The sequence below is a fragment of the Aythya marila genome (assembly GCF_965140915.1).
Source record: "Aythya marila genome assembly, chromosome: 15".
In the NCBI taxonomy this organism is placed as follows: Eukaryota; Metazoa; Chordata; class Aves; order Anseriformes; family Anatidae; genus Aythya; species Aythya marila.
In genome coordinates this window covers 17660658-17684904 of record NC_139056.1, presented here as the reverse complement: position 1 = coordinate 17684904, position 24247 = coordinate 17660658, and the positions used below count along the sequence as shown (strand labels likewise).

General features: G+C 37.1%; 1 protein-coding gene across 3 annotated transcripts in view; it reads right to left on the bottom strand.

The window, feature by feature from the left end:
* PDPK1 (3-phosphoinositide dependent protein kinase 1) overlaps nucleotides 1-24247 on the bottom strand; it is a 68890-nt gene that overhangs the window by 33533 nt on the left and 11110 nt on the right. The window contains exons 3-14 of one of the 3 annotated variants that reach the window (XM_082772759.1): nucleotides 21837-21879; nucleotides 21497-21634; nucleotides 20157-20301; nucleotides 18890-18987; nucleotides 18029-18104; nucleotides 16509-16577; nucleotides 15901-15997; nucleotides 14230-14403; nucleotides 13604-13821; nucleotides 12858-12915; nucleotides 11815-11967; nucleotides 6274-11279 (exon numbers count right to left, since the gene is read on the bottom strand). In XM_082772759.1, the coding sequence (XP_082628885.1) occupies nucleotides 11172-11279; nucleotides 11815-11967; nucleotides 12858-12915; nucleotides 13604-13821; nucleotides 14230-14403; nucleotides 15901-15997; nucleotides 16509-16577; nucleotides 18029-18104; nucleotides 18890-18987; nucleotides 20157-20301; nucleotides 21497-21634; nucleotides 21837-21879 (1377 nt within the window). In that variant the 3' untranslated portion in view covers nucleotides 6274-11171. Of the gene's footprint in view, nucleotides 1-5791; nucleotides 6076-6273; nucleotides 11280-11814; nucleotides 11968-12857; nucleotides 12916-13603; nucleotides 13822-14229; nucleotides 14404-15900; nucleotides 15998-16508; nucleotides 16578-18028; nucleotides 18105-18889; nucleotides 18988-20156; nucleotides 20302-21496; nucleotides 21635-21836; nucleotides 21880-24247 lie in introns of those variants that run through there. The other 2 variants (XM_082772761.1, XM_082772760.1) reach the window with 2 other exon arrangements.

Here is a 24247-nt window from a genome sequence, read left to right as displayed (position 1 = left end):
GCAAGATTTAGAAATAGTTGTCTCCCCTACCCTCCTGTATTTCCAGATCTTGAGCTTGATACCCAGAACACATTCTTCTCAAATTGTGTGACCTAAAAACTTTGAACAACAGCTGACTGTCAATACTAATCAAAACTACACTAATATCACAGCACATCCACCTAACTAGCCAGAAACCTCATGGCAAAATAAAGTTTATCTTAATTATAGTAATTATTCCAAGATATAACTAAGATAATTTTTTTCCACTAATTATTTAGTGCTGACAGCTAAGGATGTGCTGCCAGAAAGATTTTGATTCTTTCTAAAACATCCAGTGTTTCCTTCCTTCCTTAACAGTCTCAGTACTATTACACTTAACTTAAGACAGGTTTTAAAAATCAATCATGAATACTGTTGCCAAAAACCTTATTAAGAAAGGTTGGCAGTCTTCTCTATTAGGGAAAAGACTAATGAATAATAAAATAGTTTATAAAAGAAAAAGTGGTATCCAGATAAACCAGGAAGGTGCTGAAATCAGGAAATACCTAGCTGTAAAACTTGTAAGTGTTAAGTAAGTTAAACAAGGATGAGAGAGTGAGCAAGACTCTGTTTGTCTATTTTTACATATTCATCTGTGAACCAAAATTTAAATACTCTTGAAAACAAATCCTATTATGAACATTGGGTATGACCCCTACCACTTCATTCACTTGTTGAAATGAATCTCAATAGTCTTAAATACAAAATCATAACACACCATCAAACGTTAAAAGTCAGAGGATCAACGTATCAATAGATTATTCCTTTTAACACTAACCTTGGCACACACTGTGGCAAACCTAGTCTACCCTCTGTTGCAACTAGAAGCCTATCTAGGGACAGGCTGCAAAGCCTTGTTCAACCTTAGCACCTGCCAGTCATTCGAAGGCAAACAGACTGCCTTTCTTGAAGACTTTTTAACACCAAGAATCAAGGAAATACTGTGATTTCTGTAGTTGTTTTTTTGTTTGTTTGTTTGTTTCTTAAAAAGTTGGTGTTGAAGTTACAGTAAAGAAAAATCATTATGTAAGCAAATAACATGTATGAAGTATAACATTAACTATTTCAGTTTTCTATTTTAATTTCTAATAAACTCATCCAGTTAACATGAAACTTATGTATCAACATGGGTGAGGCTGATATGCTTCACTTGTTTAGTTTGGGCAGAAACAGTTCTATTACTGATTTTTGGTTTTGCTTATATGTGGAGGAATGGTTAAGTGAAGTAGGTCATGTGAATGTTGAGCAACTAGGAGGTCGCGAGCTAACAAAGTATCGAACGCAGCTCATATGAGTCTGAGAAAGTACGTAAAATCTGGGAGGTTTCAGGGAGGTTTCAGGTACAAGGACATGATATCTGTTGGTGGTCTGGGAAAGTACTAACTGTGTTATTTCGGTTGATGGGAGTGAGAAACTAGCTGATAAAATAGAGAAATGTACTAACCAATCATGAGCTTAGCTTTTGCAATATGTATGAGCTAATTATATTGAATTAGATAAAAGACGACTGAGCTATCCAATAAATCGAAGTTCACTGATCACTCATATTGAGCGTCTGTGTCTTCCTTCCGTCGACAACAAATGTCCTCGCAACACTTATAGATCTGTTCTCAACTGAGAAAAGCTTTTCTTATGGTTACATTTTCTAATGCTTCTGATTTGGCAATCTTGCAAAACAAGAAGGAACATGAACTGAACTTTTTTTTTTCTTCAAAGATGTATATTTAGTGTTGTATGAGTTAATTTGTGGTTCTCCTGCTTGGTCTTGCACCTAAATGTGCAATCTGCCCTCCCCCCCTTCTGTCAGCTGGGACAACATTAGAGCTTTCTACAAACTGGCTTAACTCACTTTAGTTTTAAATATATACATATATATATATATATGTATGTATGTATGTATGTATATGCCTCCTTCATTTTTGCTGTGTTACACGCTTCTTTGATGGAGCATGATCACAAGAATATGAAACATGCCTATGAAATACAAAATGCATTTTGAATTATAAGCACAATTCAGTAGTAACCTGTTGACAATACAAGATAAAACTTCCTGAAGGAAGTTATCAAATTGCATCTCAGACAAATTGCCCATACAGGAATCATGATATACCTGCTAAGGCTACATTTTATTTTTTTTTTTTATATGGTTCTTTCTAACTGAGGGCTGTGTCTAACAGTTTTCATTATTGCATCTGCTGGCTCATCCCTCAGGATTCTCTCCGCTCCCCCTTACCCTCCTCATCTGGAGGTAGGGTCAACTATGTCTGGGATGGGTGTAATGGCCACTGGCCTACCTACAAGCTCACATTCACAGAATCACAGAATTTTAGGGGTTGGAAGAGACCTCAAGAGATCATCAGGTCCAACCCCCTGCCAAAGCAGGTTCCCTAGAGCAGGCTGCCCAGGTAGGTGTCCAAATAGGCCTGGAATATCTCCAGAGAAGGAGACTCAACAACCACCCTAGGAGCCTGTTCCAGTGCTCCATCACCCTCACTGTGAAGTTCTTTTGCATGTTGGTGCAGAACTTCCTGTGATCCATTTTTTGACCATTGCCCCTTGTCCTATCCCCACAAACCACTGAGAAGAGGTTGGCCAAATCCCTCTGTCTCCCACACATAAGATATTTGTAAACATTGATAAGATCCCCTCTCAGTCTTCTCTTCTCAAGGCTGACATTCACATTCTCTTACACTGACAATTTTCAAGTTTAAAACTAGGTGTTTAAAACCCTTGTGATTTTCAGTAAGAAAACACAATGGAATCAAAATCAGAGAATCATAGGTCAAAGACGAGTTCTCTCCAAACTTTAGGAGGGCATTATCCTTAACTATCAGCTGCATCTTGCAAGAACTACTGTTTTATAAGCACAAAATTGTATACTACGGCAGTTGTTGTGAATAAACTTTAGTATATGAATAACATTCCATTTTAGTATCAGTTTACAGCTCACTGAGACTCCAAAAAGTTAAACCATGAGAGAATTAACAGATCTGTTACTATCAGATTATATATTCATGGCAAAGGAAAAGAACCAGAGTCCAAGACAGTGTCACCAATTATTCCCTTGAAATATCTGTGCTCATCAGTTAAAGACATTTGATATTTCACAACCATACCAGAGAGACAATCTACAGATATGCTGTTGTATCAAGACAGTATGCCCACAAACTGATGAGATGCGTGGGAAAGATTTTGTTTTTCTCTTGCAATAGCATCTATGATATCTGTTATCCTATAAATCAGAGAAAAGCAAGGAACTGATTCGACTATGACTTGTTTTCTATAGAATATGAAGAATTCTAAAAGAAGATTCTGAATTGAATCCTTGGAAGACAGGCATTACACATTTAAGCAATGTTTTGTACTGAAAGAGTGGGCTATGATGGATAATCTAAGAGATAGGCCACTTCTGCAAAATCCAAGAGAGCAGATTAGTGCAGACACAGGTGCTGAAAGGATGAAGTGAAAGTCAATGACTCTAGTGCAGATATTCAAAACAATGGGGCACGTAACTCTGACAGATGTTGGAATGAAAAGACCATAGTAGACATTTAATCAGGAAAGGCTTTGCTGCCTTTTTTTTTTTTTTTTAATGCTTTAGGTACATCATATTGAAGACAATTGGGTTCATTAACCCAGAGAATGCAACTCTGAATAACAAATATTTCTCCAAATCCAGATTTTCCAAAACAATTTGTAGTTTTCCCTACTACTTGCCTCATGTTACTTATTTGCACAATAATCTATTAAAGATGTCTATACCAGCCACAATTTTATTTTAAAAAGTAAGACTCAATCTTAAATATAAGATCCACTTATAACCACCTTGTGAAACTGTTTTAGTAACACCAAACTGGAAAGAGCACCTTAATGTCACATTCTTACCTTGCATTTTAGTTCAATTCCAATTCTGTTCTACCGTGGGTTCAATCAGGCTACTCACATGGACAGGAAAATGCAATTTGTTTGCATCTCATAAAAGCTGTTTTCATTAGAACTCTACACTGGAAGACAGTAATGTCTAAGCAGCTCAAATAATGCAGAGATGTGCTCCCTGTAAGCAGAGAATATCTTCCTATAGCTGTTACTGTAGCTAGCTTTATCAGGTACACTATTAACAACTATGAACTATTTAAGCCTAGAAACATCAAGAAATTCATCGGGTGTCTCCGTATCCTACCAAACAGCTACATAACCTTAGCATAAATTTATGATATGCTGCTAAAACCAAAACATGTAAGCACAGTACAAAGAAAATGTTTAGATTAATACCTCATAAAGTTTTGTACGATATCAACACTTCACTAAGTATATACTTGTGAAAGAGGATTGATTTCATCAATTAATGAAAAAGGCACCCAAATGGCTTAAACAGGGCTAAACCATTTATTCTAAAAACGCACCTCTTGATTACATCAAGGGAGGGCAAATAACCAATTTTTCTTGCAGTAGATCAATTGAAACCAGTACCTTAATTATTAAGTATGCCTTATCTTTTATTTAAGAGACCTTAGAAAAAAAGCTTCCCCACTCCCTCACAAGAAAAAACAGTCAATGACCTACCAGCAATCCACCTACATTTTTACATCTGTTTTCACAGGTCAGTCTAAGCTAAACCTCTCAAAACAAAACAAAGATAGCAACAACAGATCTCCCAAATACCACACTTTAAGATATTTTTTCTCTAGCTCGGGAACCTTGTTCAGATTCTGCTCTACATTTTCTTAAACATCCTTTCTGTAAGTCACGTATAAAAAATGAAGAGAACCACTACTAGCTGAACACTGGAAAAAAAAAAAAAAAAAAAGAATTATATAGAAATAACAAGTCTTTGCTTTTAATCTGTTAGTTATATATTTGAGGATTGTAACCTGTTCCCTTTTTCTCCCTAAACATCCAGTACTGGAAGTCAATTTTCATCCATCACATTACCAAATCTCTTTCAGAGCCAGAACTTTACATGAATCCTTTATACCCATTATACAAGCCATTCCATAAGTAAAGCCTTAATCAGTAGCTTCTCTTTCCCTACTGAGTCAGAATGAACGCACGAATACTCAGTATCACCCACCTTTTGCAGTCTGTACACTATATGCAATCTTTTATTTGGTGAAGTGCTGAAACACAGAACGTTATGGCCGAATTAAAAAGGTTATTTTTTCCCAATATACTGAATTTCAGCTTCATAAAGCACTCTTCTACAACAAACAGAACAATTCATGAAAAGAAATCGTTTGATCCGGCTCTTGAAATTGAACCAGAGGGTGATGACAGTGCAGAAACAGAGCGACATCCGTGCAGGCAGACGCGCCGCGAAAGTGCTAAAACCAAAGACAGTCAGCCAACGCCACCGGTTAAATAAACGCACGAACGATCCGGTGCTCTCTTTGTTCCGTTTGTAAGGCGGCTGCACAGAAGCGGCTGCGTGATTCAGGAACCCAAGAAGTTCACAAGAAACCAGCCTCCTCTCGCCCTGAAAGCTGAACTTCCACCGACCACGGGAACTCGCTCAGCGCGGCCCTTCGTTCGCACCCCCAGCGGCGGCCGCTCCCGCAGCCCGAGCCTCCCCCGTGCCCCCGGAGCGACGCCCGGCCTCGCGCTCCCCGTCTCAGCCCGGTCGCACCGCCGGCAGCGCTCCCCGCGGGCAGGCGACGCCGCACGCCGGGCCCCGGCAGCACCGGCGCGGCGCGGCCGCCGCAGCGCTCCCGGAGCCGCGGGCCGGCGGCGCGGGGCGGAGCCTGGCGGCGGGAGCGGCGGAGCCCGCGCTCACCTTGTCCGAGTCCAGGTCGGGGTCGGCCTGGCAGAGACGGAAGAGGAAGGACTTGGGGTCCCTGCAGAGCGTCTGCCGAGTGGTCAGGAAGCAGGTGCCTCCCACGTTCAGCCGGACCCACTTGCCCGGCACGGCGCCGGGGGGCGGCGCCGAGCTGCACCGGCGGCAGGGCCCGCCCGGGCCTCCCAGGCCGCCGGCCGGGGTGCCCGGGAAATCGCAGTGGTTCTCCGCCGCCATCCTCGCCGCCGCCGCCGGAAGGGTCCGCCCCAGCTACGGGCCCGCGGGCGCACCGCCCACCGGAAGGGCCCCGCGCGAGGCGTTTCCCCTCCTCCTCGCCCGGCGCCTGCGCCGCGCGGGCAGCAGGCTCGGCCGCCCGAGCGGCTCCGGCGGCGCCCGAGCGGCTCCGGCGGCTCCCGGGCGGCGGGCAGACGGCGGCGCCCGCCCCCCACGCGGCGCTGCGGAAGGAGGAGGCGGAGGCCGGCCAGGACCCTACATGCCTTTATTACAGACTACCAAGCATAAGTGAAATCCATCATCCGGTCACTAGCTACACATCTACAGCACGGAGATCTGTCGGAAGGAGAATAAGCAGTTATTAAATTATGAGATATGATTAAATCATCGACCAATAGAAAATTTATATAATAAAGCCAGAAAAAAGGTGTAAAATATAGTTTACAATAATTATTCACATTCAAGGCTGTACATCAATACATACAACACCATGGCCCCGAACATGAATTCAATCCAAATAACTCATATATTAGAATTTAAATAACACAGACTGAACTAGAGGCCAACAAAAGCCAGCAAATAACCTTATAAGAATAAAAATACAAAAAGTGTGTATCATATCATTGCATTATTTGCTTCTGTTTTAATAAGTTCTTGGAGGAGAGGGGTTGCTGGGGGGAGGGGGGGGGTGTTTGTGTTTTTTTTTTCCTTTATCTGTACATCACAGTTACAGCTACAAACCAGGTAGAGAATAGTACACACAACTGACTGCCACCAACCTGAAGAACAGCTAGCATACAACTATCAAAACAGATTATGGTTCCTGATTCCTATTTTTTTTCTTTTTGTCAGATACAGTAATTGTAAACTCTGCCACAATTTAGAACATATGCCACATTCAATCAGAGTTAGTACAAGGTCTTAGGAAGCTTTGTAAATGGCAACCATTACATTCACTGCCACACCAACAGATAGACCAACTTACTGGGTGCTTAAGAACTTCTCGAATTGTTTGCTAAATAAAAGGTTGTATTACTTTTTAAAAGAGGGAAACAAATTCCTGAATTCGTGTCTTAACTGAAAAGATGCCAAACTGGAATGGAGAATTACTGTAAACCCATTTGACCAACCAACACACAATCTGTATCATGAAGCTTTGCAGGAGCACTTCCCCTTCACTAATAAAATACTTGTGTGAATTATTACAGGCATTCAGCAAAACTTCAGATATAAATACCACACCTATTCATGTATTTCCATAGCAGAAAAGTTATCACAATCCACACACTATCTTTAGGTAACTATGCCACACAAGTGATTTCTTCAACAGCTTGCTGAATTTTATTTATTTATTTTTTTGTCCACGGGCCAACTTAAGCAATTATGTTGACTTTACTAAATCATTCCTACATGTAAATTCAATAATTAAAAAAAAAAACTTTAAAGAACCCTGGGGATTTTCAACACAATGTAATGATTTCAAAGATATTAAATCAAGCATCTCATACTATGAAACTAGATTGGAATTATCACATCGTTGTTTCAACCTACATTTTTTTCCTGGAATTATAGATAGCAGATGCTTCACAATTAAATCATGCTAGACAGAGAAAAATAAGTGGAGCACAGTACTATCTGGTATCTTGATGCATTCAGCACCTAGCACTTAACAAATGAGATACTAATAGCTGGTATCAGTCTGCTCACAATGTTTCAACATAACATCTGAGGCAAGACTTTGTTAACATAAATCCTTCTAAAAAAACAGGCTATAAGGCCAATCCTAATAAAGCCATCTCTCCAGTTTATCAAAGTAATTTTCAACATTCTGTAATTGGGCAGGACACTGAATAGAATAGCGTAATTCAAAATTCCTTTCTAGCAGTGGTACTTCAGACTTAAACACCATACAATGGAAAACAGAATAAACACCTTCCTGAATTTCAAATCCCAATCAAAAGAAATTACACTCCTCACCAGAATCTTTATAATTGACTGGTAGTCATTCAAAATGCAAGGGACAGAACCTAAACAAATTTGGTTTTTAGTAGGTTTGTAGCAAGGAGTCAAGAAGGGTCTTTGAATGACCAGCTCTGAAAGACCTTAGATAAAGAGCAGTGAAAGCAACTGGCTTATTTGCAGCTCTGAAGAATCTCCTTTGAAAATTTAATTCCATGAACTCCCACAAACCATAGGAGTAATCTTCAAGATAAAGATTTGAAGCTATCTTGCTATATACATCTAGAACAGGAAACAGCCCTTCGTAATAAGCAGCACCTTCCAACATGCATTTAAGTGGACAAATTGGTGAAGTATACTTAAATCCACAACTGCTTTTTTTCCTTTCAAAACCACAGATTTTACTTAAAGTATAAGAGAGACAAATACCAATTCCAGAAATTTTCTGGTCCCCTCCCCCAAAAAGCAGCAGCTAAAGAATACTTGATTTGGAACACAGAAGTTCTGAGGGGTGGGTTTCCTCTAAGAGCCTCACAGTTTTCTAATGACAGCCTCGTCAAAAGAAAAATGGAATGCTGGAATGCAGGCATCAGTCTTACAGATTGACTTTTACAGCTTACTGTTACCAATATTTCTTTGGCTGAAAGGTTTTAGTAGGCAGGAATGAAAGATACTGATATAAGATTTTCAAGATGTGAAAAATAATTATTTTTTTTTGAATGGCAAGATGACTGCACATTTAATTGTTACAGAATATGTGTTTAAGCATTCCTAGATTTCCACCCAGTCAGGTAGAGTAAAGAAGCCAATGGAGATCATTAGCTCCTGCAGAAGCTGAGGAATTTGCTATTAGCAGAACAACTTCTGTGAGAGTTTTGTTTGTTTGTTTTATAAACAAATAAAAGGCTAAGTTTTGTTATAAAAACCAGCAGCAGCACCATGAAGCTCCATCACTGCCAGACTCCATTTGTTTGAAGTTAGGAACACGTCTACATCTCTATACTAAAGACTAAATCCAAAAGCTTACAGTTGCCTCAAGTGGACAATTTGACAGCTACAGAGTGACTGGGTACCATTGCAAACTCACAATTACCATCTTACTTAAGATAGCTAATATAGAATTAATTACAGGCACAAGTGGAAGGCATAATACTATGCTATTCAAATCTCAGTGACAAGGAGTGTACCTTCTATATGGTGAAATTCCTTGTGCAAAGGGAACAGTGCTCTGTTTTTGTCTTCTCAGTCAGCTACAGGACACCTTAGTTCCCTTAACACCATGCACTGTAAGCTACTGATTTAATTTTGTCATGCATGGATATGTAATGGGGTAATAGAAGACTGTAAGAATATAGTTCCTACAAAAGAAAAGGCAACTGCACTCTCTCCTATAAAACCTAAAAAATGCTGGAAGAACTGAACTCTCAAGTTCAACCACATAATACTATTTTTTTTGTTGCCTTCTTTTTTTTTTTTTTTTTTTTAAAAGAGCAATGATAAATCTCCCTCACCCAGTACATCAACAATAATGAAAAACATCAATATTCATGTATTTTATGAGACAGTTTGATAAGCCACTGCTTTTAAAACACTGCTTTCAGAACAGTAGCTCATTAGTTTTTTCAACATTACAGTGGAACATTTCTTTCCTTGACAGGAGAAAAAGCACATCATAGAGACCCTCAACATACAAAAAGATGCTATGTGTAGAAGGTGAATAAATAGGTGTGATGTTTATACCACTTTTAAAACAAAGAAGAAATGCCTTTGTCCAGATCTAGGTCATACCTCTCTGCAAGGTTCAGGAACACAGGTATGTTGAAAATAGGGAAGTTGTTTTTAGCACATAAAGTTAAGTCTTTGTAACATTGCAAGAAATGTTTGACCACAAAAAAAAAGCATTAATTTGAAAAGGATAAAAGACTGATATGAAAAAATATTTTTGTTTTATAGATATGCCTCAAGTACCATATATTTTCCCCATTGTATCAACATTTTGTTGAATTTTTAACCAGATTACAGTATGGATCTAATGTTTAAATGGCTTAGTTTATTTATTTATGTTTTGGAGTTGCTAAGAGTTCTGAAATATTTGGCCAAAGACCAAAAATAAGATTTGTACACCTCATTATACAAAGAAACAAACAAACAAAATAATCAGTTGTACAAAGCTTTCACACTTCCTTCTCTATCCAGGTAAATAGGTTGGCCCCGCTAAAATGCACAAAACATGCACACCCTGCAAAGAAAGCTTCTAGCTCTCATCCCCTGGAAAGGAGAAAAACTATTTACTACTTCAATAGTAACATTGTTGGTTTTTTTTCCTCCATACTAACTAATTTATTTTTTTTAGTTAGTATTAGTTAAAAGCATGCTGTTAAGTTTATTGTCTCTTGATTAAGCACACATGATTCATATTAAAATTTAAACTGAATGTTTAAAACTTTATATGCTTCAGAAGCCAACATTTCAATTTAAGAAAATTTTCAGTGCCATGTTCAGCATTTTACTCTCACAACCTCTATCATTGGAGCCTGTCTGCCGGACACACACATCTGATTCATTCACATAATTATTTAAGTACCACATAAATCCTGCAACCAGAACTATATTAAGAATTACACAAGGGTGCAACTGACCTGGCTACAAATGCCATACACCAATAAGCTCAGGGACTGTGAGGAAAGGAAAAGAAAACAGGTGGTGCTTAGGAGAGGCATATAAAAGCTCCCTGATGAAATACAGATCAAATGATAATGTGAAAGTCACAGAAAACTCTAGCCCCATAAAATGTAACGCTGGTACATGACTTGGGGCATGTGCGTGTGGATTGGTTTTAACTCATCTTAAATGTAGCTGGTAATACAAGGTCTATCCACTAGTCTGCTGCAGAAATTGAGCTGAAGGGCACAAAAGCAAGATCTTCACTGCAATGATACGCATGTGGAAGCCTCAACAGAAGCACAAAGAGCGAGCAAAGCGACCCTGAATTCCATTCGGTTTTAGCCTTTTTTTTTTCCTTTTTTTTTTTTTTTTTAAAAAAAAAAAAAAAAAAAAAAAAACAGAACATTTAGACATATGCTTCCCCTTGAGATGGTAATAGATGGGTTGGAAAGATTCCTCTGATAGGCTGCACGTCGAGTTCTAGCAGCATGAAGGAAAACTGGGAAATTTTGGATGAGCTTTACTATTTTGCAGCATTCTGGTGATATCTGTGCCGCCACACTTCATGTATCTTTTTGCACCATTTATGAGCATTTCCACTTGGGTCCATCAGGTAGTATGTCCTGTTTGGCTGTAAGTAAACAACGTTTTAACGAGTATTCCAAGCACAGTTAAACCAAACATCGACAATTATTCAACAGCAAAAAAAATTCAGAATCAGCTTTCAAACTTTCCAAAATTTAATTACATTATTATTCTACTGAATATCTATTCTCAGTATTAAGCTAAGCAGTCAAATCAACAGACAATATACACTGTTGGCACACTCCTTGCAAAGTGCTGTATAGAAACAGGGCAGACTTCAGAAGTCCTTCTTAAGAACTTCTTTGAGAAAACAAAGTCCACTTATATTTTACTTATGCTTGAATTATAAAAAATAGTTGTATTTTTTGTATTTTTGCAGGAAGATGCATGTCAGTTTTGTTTTGAAGTTATATCTATTAACCTACACTAACAAGTAATCCTGCAATCAACACCTGTATTTATGAAATTGTATTTTCTCCAAACAAAATTTGTTTGGAGAATTTACAATATTGTCCAAAATTTACAATAATTGTCCAAGAACCTTAGCACAACTTGCAAAGAAATTAAATAAAGTAACTTACTGTGTGAACAAAAAATGTCTTAAAATTCTTGGCTTCTGGACGTAGCTCCAAAGACCACGGTATTTCTCCTTTTAGAACTTTGTTGACAGGATCTACGTAATACAGGTGGGGCCCTTCTGTGAGGAGCAATTGGCGTCGACGTGCAAACAATCCCTAACGGGAAAAGTAAAAACAGCAACGCAAAAAAAGCATAAAGAGAAGAGGTAAATCTGTACATCTCTGATTTTAACAACAGAGGCAGAATTAAAACAGCTCAGTGAGAGGAAAATGTTTGAGTTTAGGGCAGTTTGTTTTCTTTTTGCTTCACTTAATTGACCTCACTCCTTTTTGGGGAGGTTGCAGTGCATCCATAATACGTGACAAAAGTACTATTTTAAGAACTCATCTTTGAGTTCTATCAAAACAAAACAACTAACTGTAAAGAGTAAAGCAGAATATATTTGTCAAGTATGCTGGCACACAAATCTATTGTCATGATTTTCTGTTGAAAATTAGGAACAAACAGGTAAGAACTTGTATGAAAGTCAACCTACATTCCTATATAGCTGACAAAGACTATTGAAGCTCCTCTGTACTATGTTAAAGTTATTAATTATAGCAGTTCTAATGCCACCTCTACCTCTCTTAGGATGTAGAACTAGTCAGACTGAGGAAACGTAACACTGCTGAGGACAATACGAGTTTGCATTCTATTTTCCAATATTAATGGCTCAATCCACATACAGATATGCATCAAGACCAAGTATTTAATCGACTGTATCAGATTGGTAGGAAGAGGTTGTACAAAAACTTGTTTACTACAGTCTTCTCAAAGCGAAGCATCAACAGAATATTTACTTTTAGCCTTTTCAAAAAAATAAGAACACAAAATTTAAAAAAACTATTCACAGGAAAACATCACATCTTAAAAAACAAACAAAACAATGTGACACTTACAAATAGCTTAGACAAGTAAGTTCTAAAACAGGTTCCTTATCTTCATTACGAATGTGTAAAAGCATGACAACTGAATCCTGTTACAGCAAATTAAGAAAACCCCTTACCTTTCTTTTGTCCACTGGGCCCATTTTTAGAATTAAGTTATTTTCTACAAACTGATGCCTTGAAAAACAAAACAATAGGGAAAAAACACTATTACCTCAGATATAACTCTTCCACATAACAATGGCAGTAAGAACTGTTTACTATTACTAAGCAATTTTCCATTTCCTTCTAGTATAATTTCCTCCGAAGAGTCCTGAATATCTCTACTAGGTGAATTTTGGCCTCTTCCTCATTTTACACCAAACAGGTACGTTTTTAGTAGTTATTTTTTTTGTTGTTGTTGTTTTGTTTTGTTTTTGTTGTTTTTAAGCTGTCCTTTAAAAAAATCACAAACAAGCAACTCTTATCAAGAATGAAGAGAAATGCTAATGAATGCATAGCCTGGACATATTTTAGTTATAAATGGAATATTATCATTCAAAAAAAAAAAAAAACAAAACAAAAAAAAACTTATGCCAGCTGTAAGAAAGAAAAAACATCTTCTAGTTCTGGAACTCTGTAGAGGGAAGAATTCTTTACACTGTACCATTTCTCTTCCTATACCCACACCATCTTTTAGCCCTTAACTTTAAAAACTTTTTTTTTGCTGCTGTTGCTTTAAAAAAAAGAAATTAGGAAAAACCTAGTCAATATTAGTTTCTTTAAAGATATTAAGACTGACAATTATTAATTTGAATAAAAAATTATTTTTCTAGATTCCTCACTTCAATGCAAGTAACAAATGAGCTATTTTCACAGATCTTACCAAGGATTTCCACCAGCTTGTTTTGCCAGAAGTAACCTCTTTTCATCTTCAGAAAACTGTAAATCCAACTCAAAGGAATTGTTGTCAAGATCATGAATATACTGTTCAATATTGCCTCCTGATGTCTGTGGGGTACTCGTCTCTGGGGTAGACAGTGAATGGGAAGAGGCAGAACCAGAAACTTGCATGCAACCAAACTGACTGAGGAGATTGTCATACTAAAAGGAGGAAAAAAAAAATAAAGTAAAAAAAAAGTAAGAGTTGCTTGTTTATTTAAAAAGCTTATTTTGCTCTGAATAACTAGTGTTACTTTTAACTTAAGCATGCTTTGGCTTTTGCGCAAAAAAAGGCAGACTACTCTCTACAAATTAACTGGCATATCTCAAAAGAATTATGCTTAGTCAAAAGCAAACTTTTTTTTTTTTTAAGAAAAACACTCCATCAGAAAAAAAATGTTGACTAGATCAAATTTTATCCAGAAATTGTTTATTAGATTCTTAATAGTTAAGTCTTCATTAAAATATAACCAACCAGTAGCTTCAATGAAAGTACTTGATATACAATAATTTTGTTTTAACGGAAGTCTAGGCAGCATCAGAGCTGAATATAGCTATAGCTAAACATACATTTCCATAACAGTCTTCATCATCCTCTGACATGGCAGGTAGGTATGCTGTAAGTTTTGGGGGTGTCTGAAGATGTAGGTTCTCCCACACAATAGATTCAAAGAAGGGGTGAGCCTTAAGAGGTCCATATCCTCCCATTTCTTCACAGCCTAATCTTTTGGTAGCATCTAGAACCTGAACAGGTTACAATGAAGTTAGCATGCATAAATTAATGACAAGAAAGGGGCAAGCACCATTCACATTTGCACAGCAATATGCAAAAACTTAATTGGTCAGCCTTACTCTTCTAGGCACATACAAGGAGACTGCTTATCATAAAATCACAGAATGGCTGAGGTCGAAAGGGACTCTGAAGATAATCTAGTCGAAACCCCTTGCCAAGCAGAATCACCTAGAGCACATTGCAGAGGATGGCATCCAGAAAGGTTTTGAATACCTCCAGAGAAGATGACTCCGCAACCTCTCTGGGCAACCTGTTCCTGTGCTCTGTCACCCTCACAGTAAAGTGTCCTGTCATCAGGAACTTCCTCTCACAGAAACTTCCCATGTTTTCAGTCTGTGCCCAGTGCCTCTCTGTTGCTGGGCACAACTGAAAAGTCTGGTTCCATCTTCTTGACACCCCTTCTACCCACCAACCCACCCTTGTAATACAAGGTGTTATTTGTCAGTGTGACTTGTTAGCACAATTTAGTATTTCATCAGCTCACATAGCTAGAGAAATAAGCACTTCTTTGGATCCACAGATTTTTTTTTTTTTGCTTTGTTTCTTTATAAAGATGGAAACAAAACCAAGCAAACCCACAGAGGCTGCATGATGGAGCATGGCTCATTTAAATATAGTCCCACATCATACTGTGAGTGATGCAAGACAGCTGTAAAAGCTATAGTTGGTGCCAAACACCAACCTCAAGCACCCTAAAACAGCACAGATCTCAGGATGTTGACACATCCTGGACCTTACCACCATCCCTCAGGATGTTGACACATCCTGGACCTTACCACTCAGAGAATGCTGGCTTGGCCACAGAGCTATTAGGCCCTTTTATAATGGTTGCACTCACCACCATTCACAAACATAATGTACAGAATTTTCTCCCTAATAAGCTAGACCATCCAACTTCAAGAAGCTTACACCATGCAAAATGTGTAAGCATTTTTACATAATTTACATATTCACTGCACATTCATGTGCAGAATAAAACTTTTGCTGATACTATTATTAGACATGCATTAACTGCCCTAAAATGAAGGATAAATTGATTTATATCAATTTATTTAAGGAATACATCTTTATTTAAGGAATACATCTTTCTATGATGTACAGAACATTCTTTATAACTAAATGATATATTATACAACTCAAAAATTAACTCAAGTACTATGCAAGCACAAGTGTTTGAATCTTAACTTGTATTACGCATAGTTTTTAGAAATATTTGCTTCCACTTGACAGAGACGTTCTTTGCCCATGCTTTATAATTCAGATAAATCAGTGCTGTTTAATAATGGATGTTGACTTTTGAGATACTCTTATGCACAATTAATAGTTCAGAGTTGTTCTTATTACAAGGTTCATGGTAGAATAGATAGAAACTTTAGGAAAAGAGAACTACATTAAAAAGCTGAATGTTTCCAATGTCATCAAATCATTCAACAGCAGTAAATATTTACCAATAGCTTTTCTACAAGGTCTTTTGCCTTGGGAAAAAATTTTTCTGGAAAGTCATATTCCAACTTTATTATCTTCTGGAATATCAGATACTCATTCCTGCAAAAGAGAAAAATATTAGCTAGTTATTAGTTCTCCATGGTTCTTTTACCTTAACAGTGCATAATCTGGACAAATATTAAATTTGAGAAACACAAGCTATAAGTCAAGTTCCCGTAAATCCTTCTATAGTGTACTTAAGGGGAAGCAGTTGCTTATAAGCATCTGTGATCCTGTAAGCATGAAATACTTGAACAGTAACAGGGAAAGGTCGAATGCCTCAATATAGAGGTGAAAGAAACCTTCATGGAGGCATAGTTACCTTACAGTATAAACTACATTTGAAGTCCTAAGATAAATCAAATAACCTCTCTCAGGACTTCTAGTTACTCTTAGCATCTTCACGATTTCAACAAGGAAACGAACTAGATTATACAAATAAAAGCAGGCATAACAACACTAAAAGTGCACCATGAAAATCTGTACTTCAGAACTGATAGTAAAGTAAAACCCAATGCAAGTAAATGTATTTATAATCCACATTAAAGAACTAGTAGCATAAGTCTCTTACCCAGCTCTGAATGGAGGCAATCCAGCTACAAGCTGATATATTATACATCCCAGAGCCCAGAGGTCAGAGCTTCAAAAAAAAAAAAAAAAGGAAAAAAAACCTTAGCATGTTTTTCTATAAATTTGTAAAACAAAAATAAAATTTCTTAAATTCCTGCTAGTTAGAACACATCACAAATATGTCAGACAAGCCTGTTAGTGTGACTTCCACACTATTCACTTTATTCCTTGTCTGGAGAATAGGCCTGCAACACTACTTCTGAAAGCATACAGTAACCATCCCCCAACAACTGACTACAAGCACATGTGCAAGACAGCTGAATTTTCAGTTGACATAATGGGTAAACAAGACTAAAAAGATGTCTTATTAACCACTACCACAATTCCAAGACAAATCCAACTTAATGCAAAATATGCTCCTTCAGAATTAGAATCATTTCCTCTAAATATTTAATGGAAAAAATCATCACCATAGCACTTTTTCACCAAAAGCTTTCTTTCAGACACAAAGAAAAAATGCAGGCTATATGGTACAAAGGAGAGAAAAAGTTTTAATGTGTTGTCCTGAAAGAGTATGTTTAAACTTACTTTACCTCAGAGTACTTTATACATAGATTTGGCAAGGCTTAGAAATCCTCATAGAAGACTAAAATTCTAATGGCGGCTCAGACCTGCTCAAATTAGGAATTTTATGCAGAGGTATTATGGAAATTCTAAAGGGGGATGATAGCCTGATGAAGTCTTTACATTATCCAAACCAGCCCAAACATTTTTACTAGAAGCAGAACTGGAAGGGCTGGTGGCATTTATATAAATTCAAAAAATAACAGCTGAAATTACCACAGGAGAGTTATTCACAAAATAGAGATTTTTTTCCCCTATGTTTTGTCAGTGATTACTTTGAGTGATTATTCTTGATTATTCTTATACTGTAATAAAATAGATACACAACAATCCGTAGGTTACTATCAATAACCTATTTAAGAAATTTCATACGGGAATCTCATTTAAGTATGTTACTCATACCAGGCACAGAGATGATCTTTAAACTGTTGCAAACCCCAAGCAGAGCTTAGTAATAATACTGCAAGCTGATCCAAATACAACTCAAAGCAAGCTGCAACCTTTCCCCTAACTGACAGAATAACATTCTGTTGCTTTTATCTCAGGAGTAACCATAATAGAGCCATCTTACACAAAATAAGAATTCAGAATGATTTTATTTCTATAATAGAGAAAGATATTTATGGGGAAGAGGAATCCAACTGCTCACCACAAACTACCTTCTCCTAACAATGGTAAATTCTGTTTGTAGGAGGTAAGATAAACTGATGAAACTAGCACTCAGACAAGAAGCAATACTTGCTAAGAAAAACTCAAACTCTTAACCTTTATGTTCGAGTATCTTGCTTCTTAGAAATACTAAGATACATAATACTAAGATACATCCTCTCACTCCCTGCATTCCATTTGATAGCATCTGACAGAATCCGTATATTTCTAAAATACAATAGTCTTCACCTTTTACAGGCAGATTTCTCTGTCAGCAGCTCTGGAGAAACATACTGTGCTGTCCCTACAAATGAATTTGCCCGTGCTGTGAAGAAAATTGAAAGAGGTAAGTAAATACATACTTGTGAAGAAACCAACCCCCTCCCACACCATCCAAAAACACACAGGAATTTCATTTCTCTACCCATTCACAAAACCTGATCAGAGGAGACAAATTGCTTTAATCTCAGTGATATCTATTTGGTTTGAGAAGCTAGGCATTTAGCACAAATTCTACCAACGCACGCTTAGTAAATCTGAGTAAAAAAATTCATTTATCAAATTTAGTGAATGAAAATCAGTTCAGCCCAGTGCATTTTTCAGATATAGTTTGCAGTATCACATTCACAGGTTAACACTAAGCAGCTAGTGGCATAAAAGTTCAATGATCTACATTTAAGCAACTCTGATAGTCGGTGGGGGATTAAATACAACATGCACAGAATAATAGCTTACTGTTTCAGCTGAGACAAACTATCTGTTTGTATTCTTGTCTTACAGAAGAAAAGTAATTTCAAGTACTTAAACTTGTCATTGAGAACAGTCCACCTGGTATTTGGCAATCTAGCTGGCTTTACCACTATACCAAATACTATGTCTTCTGCCATAATCAAAGTAGAGAATCAAAACTGTTTCAATATATTTCAGTATTTTTTTTTCTTACATAAGAGCTAATGATATCTAAAAGTCACAATTTGATAAATACAATATACTTGTATTTTCAAAGGCTCACTTATCTATATAACTATGGCAGTCGGACTTGATCTTTGTAGTTCCCTTCTAACTGTACTATTCTCTACTACATAATGTGGCAAATTAAATATGGTATACCTTGTCTGCTGTCAGCAGATAATACTTTTGCTGTTCCAAAGTCTGTTATTTGAATGTGCATATCTTCATTTAGCAAGATGTTCTCTGGTTTAAGATCCCTAGAAAAGGCAGATTTTTGTATATAAACAGCACAAAAATTAGTATTGCAAAATGGTCTGGTGTTTTGCATGCACATTATCATAAATGATGCAGACATTCTGTAAACAATGTTGTGTTAAGTTTTCCTTGACTTGCAGCTGTCAACATGCAGACTGCTGCTAACACATTTTGGAAAGTGCATTCATTAACATTTTTCCTAAAAAGATTAAGTAATTAATAGTTGACCACAAAACTAGGTTATTGTATACCTCACTTTTTGAGCAAAATGAAGCGAATATCAATTCCCAAGCCATAATTTAGGTAGTGTCTGACAAGTTGATATGGCAGTAATATCTTTTAGGCCTGCTTATTCACAGCAGAAAACTTCAGTTAGTCAAACAATGGTGCATCCGGCCCCTATAGATTCTATTCTCAACTATTTCACAGAAAAGAATACTTAGACAGTATTTTTCTAATAACTGAAAAAAGTTAGATCAGTCAGCTTTTTGCCAACTATCATTTACCACGAACAACTGCTTCGGTATCTACAGACAGAATAGATTTCTTCCCCAAAACAAATTCTGTAGCTCAGACTTCTCACTCTTATTTGAATATTGCACCAGAACCAGCTTTTATTTGTTTAAAAACATTCATGACAAAACATGGTTTACCCAGACAATATCAGTACATCAGAAACACTGCAAAGGTTCTATTAAAAACTTTGGTAAATTTCAACGTTTACCTAATTCTCATTCAACTTTGTGGAATTTGTTCACTCGGCCGAAACCGAATTTTACTTTTCTTATTGATGTGCTGCATGCAGATTCACACACCAGCAGAATTCTAGCTGGTTTTGGTACATAACACGATATGGGAAAAAAAAAAAAAAAGTTAGCAAAAATGCCAGTCTGATTTTAGCCTAATGATTCATCTCAAGACAGACAAGCTTTTGGGAATGTAAGTTCTAGATCATGAATTTCTCTTACTTTTTCCAAATTGTCTAATAACAGATTGTCTCTCCTCATGAAGTTTGCACTATTTAGTTCCTTGTGTTATGTTAATAGTACTATTACTAATGAAATGCTATTGTGTTATTAGCTTCCCACAAAATCCATATTCAATTTACACTTCATGAAGAACATTCCTTGCGCATAATCAAAAGCATTTCGATCTCGACTTTCCATATTACCTGTGAATAATTCCTTTCCCATGCAAATACTCCAGGGCTGATACAATTTCAGCAGTATAAAACCTGGTACAGGTCTCATCAAATGAGCCAATTTTGCGTATATACTTTAGCAGCTCGCCATTTTTGGCATAGCTAAGCCCAAAATCTGAATGTAAGAAGTTAAGGTCTACCATTAAAACTTTTTTAAAACAAAATTCCCCAGACCTCATTCAAAAAACATAAATAATATTGAAAAGACATGAACAAAACGGTAGAAGTTGGTTAATGTGAAACTTTACATGGCAGCAACCCAAAACTATGTCTAATTAAATGTATTAAAAACCTAGCATACAGGTTCCAGTTTCTTAGCATTGCAAAGACTACATAGTGGATTCAATTTGTAATCTTTCACCTGAATAATTGTTTCCACCTGTATATGTAACTGCTTACATAAACATCCATTTACATTAATAATGAACATAAGTTTAAAATTGCGCCATCATCTGGAAAGGTACAAAAATATCAGTCCAATGTACAATGAGCAAATATTTATAATATAAAGACAGCCCTTTAAGTTCTGTTAGTGCATGCGTGCACACACACACAGCCTGTTAGCATTGTTAGCAGCCTCTTAAAAAAAAAAAAACAAAAAACAAAAAACAAAAACAACAACTACTTACTGACCCCAGAAATGAACTGATCTATCCTTTTACCCTTGGCACAGCCACTTCCAAACAGGATGTTTAGGAGGAAATTCACATTACTGAAAATTTCTTCACAGCAAAAGAAAAAAGCTGATTGCAAAGCAATGAGCTTTGAAGATGAAGCTGCACTTTGCTAGAGGAAACTGATGAAGCAGTGGCCCAAATAGAAGATTTTCCTTTCTTTTCCTCATTTAGATTATTCTGTAAAAATTGTTATATAGAAGTGCTTACCAAATCTAATTGTTTGAGTGAAAAATAAATGTAGCTGGCTACTCCTATTTTAAACACAGGAATCGTGGTGTTTTACTCTATATATCAGAAGTAAAACATTTCTCAAACACTTTCTTTTTTTTTTTTTTTTTTTTTTTTTTTTTAAAGTGCAAGTCACCTTTCAGCATTTACCACATGGAGAATAGGAGATCCATTCTCCTGTCTCCCACGTCATTCCCTCTTTCTTTGAGGGGGCACATTCATTCCATTCACTTAATTTTAAATAAAAGCATTACTGAAAAAAAACTGCATCACAAACAACTAAGACATTTTAAATAACTTAGGTTTATTTCATCATTCCCGTCAAACAATGTTTCAAAGGAACCAAAACTGCGGATTGTTATTTTTAAGAAAATATAACAGAAAGTTTTAGAACTTAAAGGATACATAGCTTTTCATCATCTTGAAAGGTGAAGTAGAGTTTCACAAAAAAAGGGTGATCCAGGCGGGACATTACATCTCTCTCTCGTGTCACATATGGCACCTTGTTTTCTTTTATGATATGACGTTTTTCTAGAATTTTAACTTAATGAAGAGTGAAAACACAGGAAGATACAAAAAATGAAGTCCATTTAAGTAGTCAGTGGTTTGGTTGCCATTTTTTCTTGTTAAGATAAAATTATCACAAAAACACTAGTTTTATCCCATCTTTTTAACAGGTGTTTTGTAAAAGGCACACATTCATGAAGTATTTTTAAAAAGCTGTGTTTAAGGAATTAATACTTACTGGCGTATTCTCTAGAACTTGCCAATTCTCGAGCCAAGACAACCTGTTGGCACAGAAGAGAGAATATAATATAACTATTTATTAAAGACATATGGTAACATTGTTTTTGATCTTTCAGTAGGTAGTTTATTTTGGACAAGCAGTATTCTAAGTATCACAAACACAATCAGCAAAAGATTTAAGCATGTGTTCATAGTACACTGGCTCCCTAGCCCCTAAACAAAACCAGTTATACTGAGTACTGCATACACACCTAATACCAAATGTCATACATTTAGAAAGAAAAGTTCCAAATAAGGCCCTTCTTCAGGTCAATTAATTTTTTTCATGGTGACAGGAGAACTGCACGTAAGTTGCTCTCTTTCATCATTAGAAAACAGAAATCTCAGTGTGGTGGTAAGAAACAACTAAAAAAAGTGCAACATCTACAAATACACTGAAGTTCACATTATTTAATCAATGGACATTTCTACTAGAAACAGCCAGTCTATTGCAAGCTGTGTCCTTACCAAAGGATTTTTTTTAAACTCTTCTGTGTATACACAGACAATATTATTTAAAGCTGTGCAATAAGATGAGAATGTTCATAACTTTTCTAATTTTTGTTGCCAGGTTTCATCAAGTCTACTATTAAAGTTACTGAAAGCAGTAACTTAAAGTTCATTATTTAATAAATACCCAGATACATAGTGCTGACTTTCTGCATTATAGAAATTGATGTGCTCACATGGACCGACAACTTCCTCACTGCAACCTCCTCTCAGGTAGTTATAGAGAGTGATGAGGTCTCCCCTCAGCCTCCTTTTCTCCAGCCTAAACAATCCCAGCTCCCTCAGCTGCTCCTCATGACTCTTGTTCTCTAGTCCCTTCACCAGCTTCATTGCTCTTCTCTGCACTCACTCAATCAAGTCAATTTGCTTCTTGTAGAGAGGGGCCCAAAACTGAACACAGTGTTCAAGGTGCAGTCTCACTGGAATGCACAGAGGGACAATCACTTCCCTAGTCCTGCTGGCCACGCTAGTTCTGATGCAGGCAGGATGCCATTGGCCTTCTTGGATACCTGAGCACACTGCTGGCTCATGTTCAGCCAGCTGTCCCCCAGCACCCACAGGTCCCTTTCTGCCAGAAAACCTCCCAGCCACTCTTTTCTCAGCCTGTAGCATTGCACAGGGTTGTTGTGACCCAAGAACAGGACCTGGCACTTAGCCTTGTAGAACGTCACACTATTGGACTCAGCCTATCTATCTAGCCTATCCATTTCCCACTGCAGAGCCTTTCTACCCTCAAGAAGATCAACAGTCCCACCTAACAGTCTCATCTGCAGACTTATCGACACAGGTGAAAACACATCTTGGCTAATAACCCAAACCTGTATTAACCTGTATAGCACCAAAGACTAACTATTTTAGTCCTGTACTGTATTTTTTTTTTTTTACCATGTTTCAGACAAATTACCCACACATGTACATTCATACTGAGCAGCTGTGTACAGCAGATTGCTTATTTTCCTCCTAGCCTGAATCATCACGTTCCTTTAGGTCCCCTCCTTACTGAACACATCTGAGTAAATCATATATCCTCTTTTTCTCCTAAACAACAATTCCACAAAAACAGCAGAATCACAAGAAAAAAATGCCACAGTGATGTATATTAATACTACGTCTGTACTATCATGGGCATCATCCACAGTATGAGAAGATGTAACACCAGGGAACATAAACTCCATAAAGTGGAATTATACCAGATAGGTAGCTAAAACAAAAAATATTCACAGAACATGCAACCGTGTAAGTGACAAAATCAAACAGCAAGGGAAAAATTGTAGTTAAACCCTTCAAATGGGAGTTTCTTTCAGCAAGGGAAGAAGAGCAGAGAGCTCTCAGAGGCTACAAAGTAGAACCATTTGCCAACATAATTGGCAGACATAATGGTGAAGCCATTAAACTCTTAAGCTTGAACAAATGCTTGAGTCTGCCAGAGATTAAGTCTATGTTTAACAACTGGTTTTGACTGGACACTTTCACCAGTCCTACCTGAGGTCCTGATGATTATGGTGACCAAAATTCTGCTTGTAAAACTCAAAACAATAATGCTACATATGGATTAACATTTCCATGGTATGCAGTCTCTCGTACTGCCCACCTAAATTCATTTGAGTAACTTAGACTTGACTCAGGACAAAAAAAAAAAAAACAACAAAAAAACCCTACCACTGAACAGGTAGCAGAATGCTGGAACAGAAGTTTATTTGGAGTTTGGGCCTTATGTATTTCTCTGTTTACCGGGAACACAGTGCTAAGCTCCAGAGAAGAGAAGCAGAAATTAAAGTGTCTTACTGAAGCAGACTGTCACTAAGTATTCCAACAAGACGCAACAACTCTATTGGATTCTTTAAGGAAACCTGCAAATTC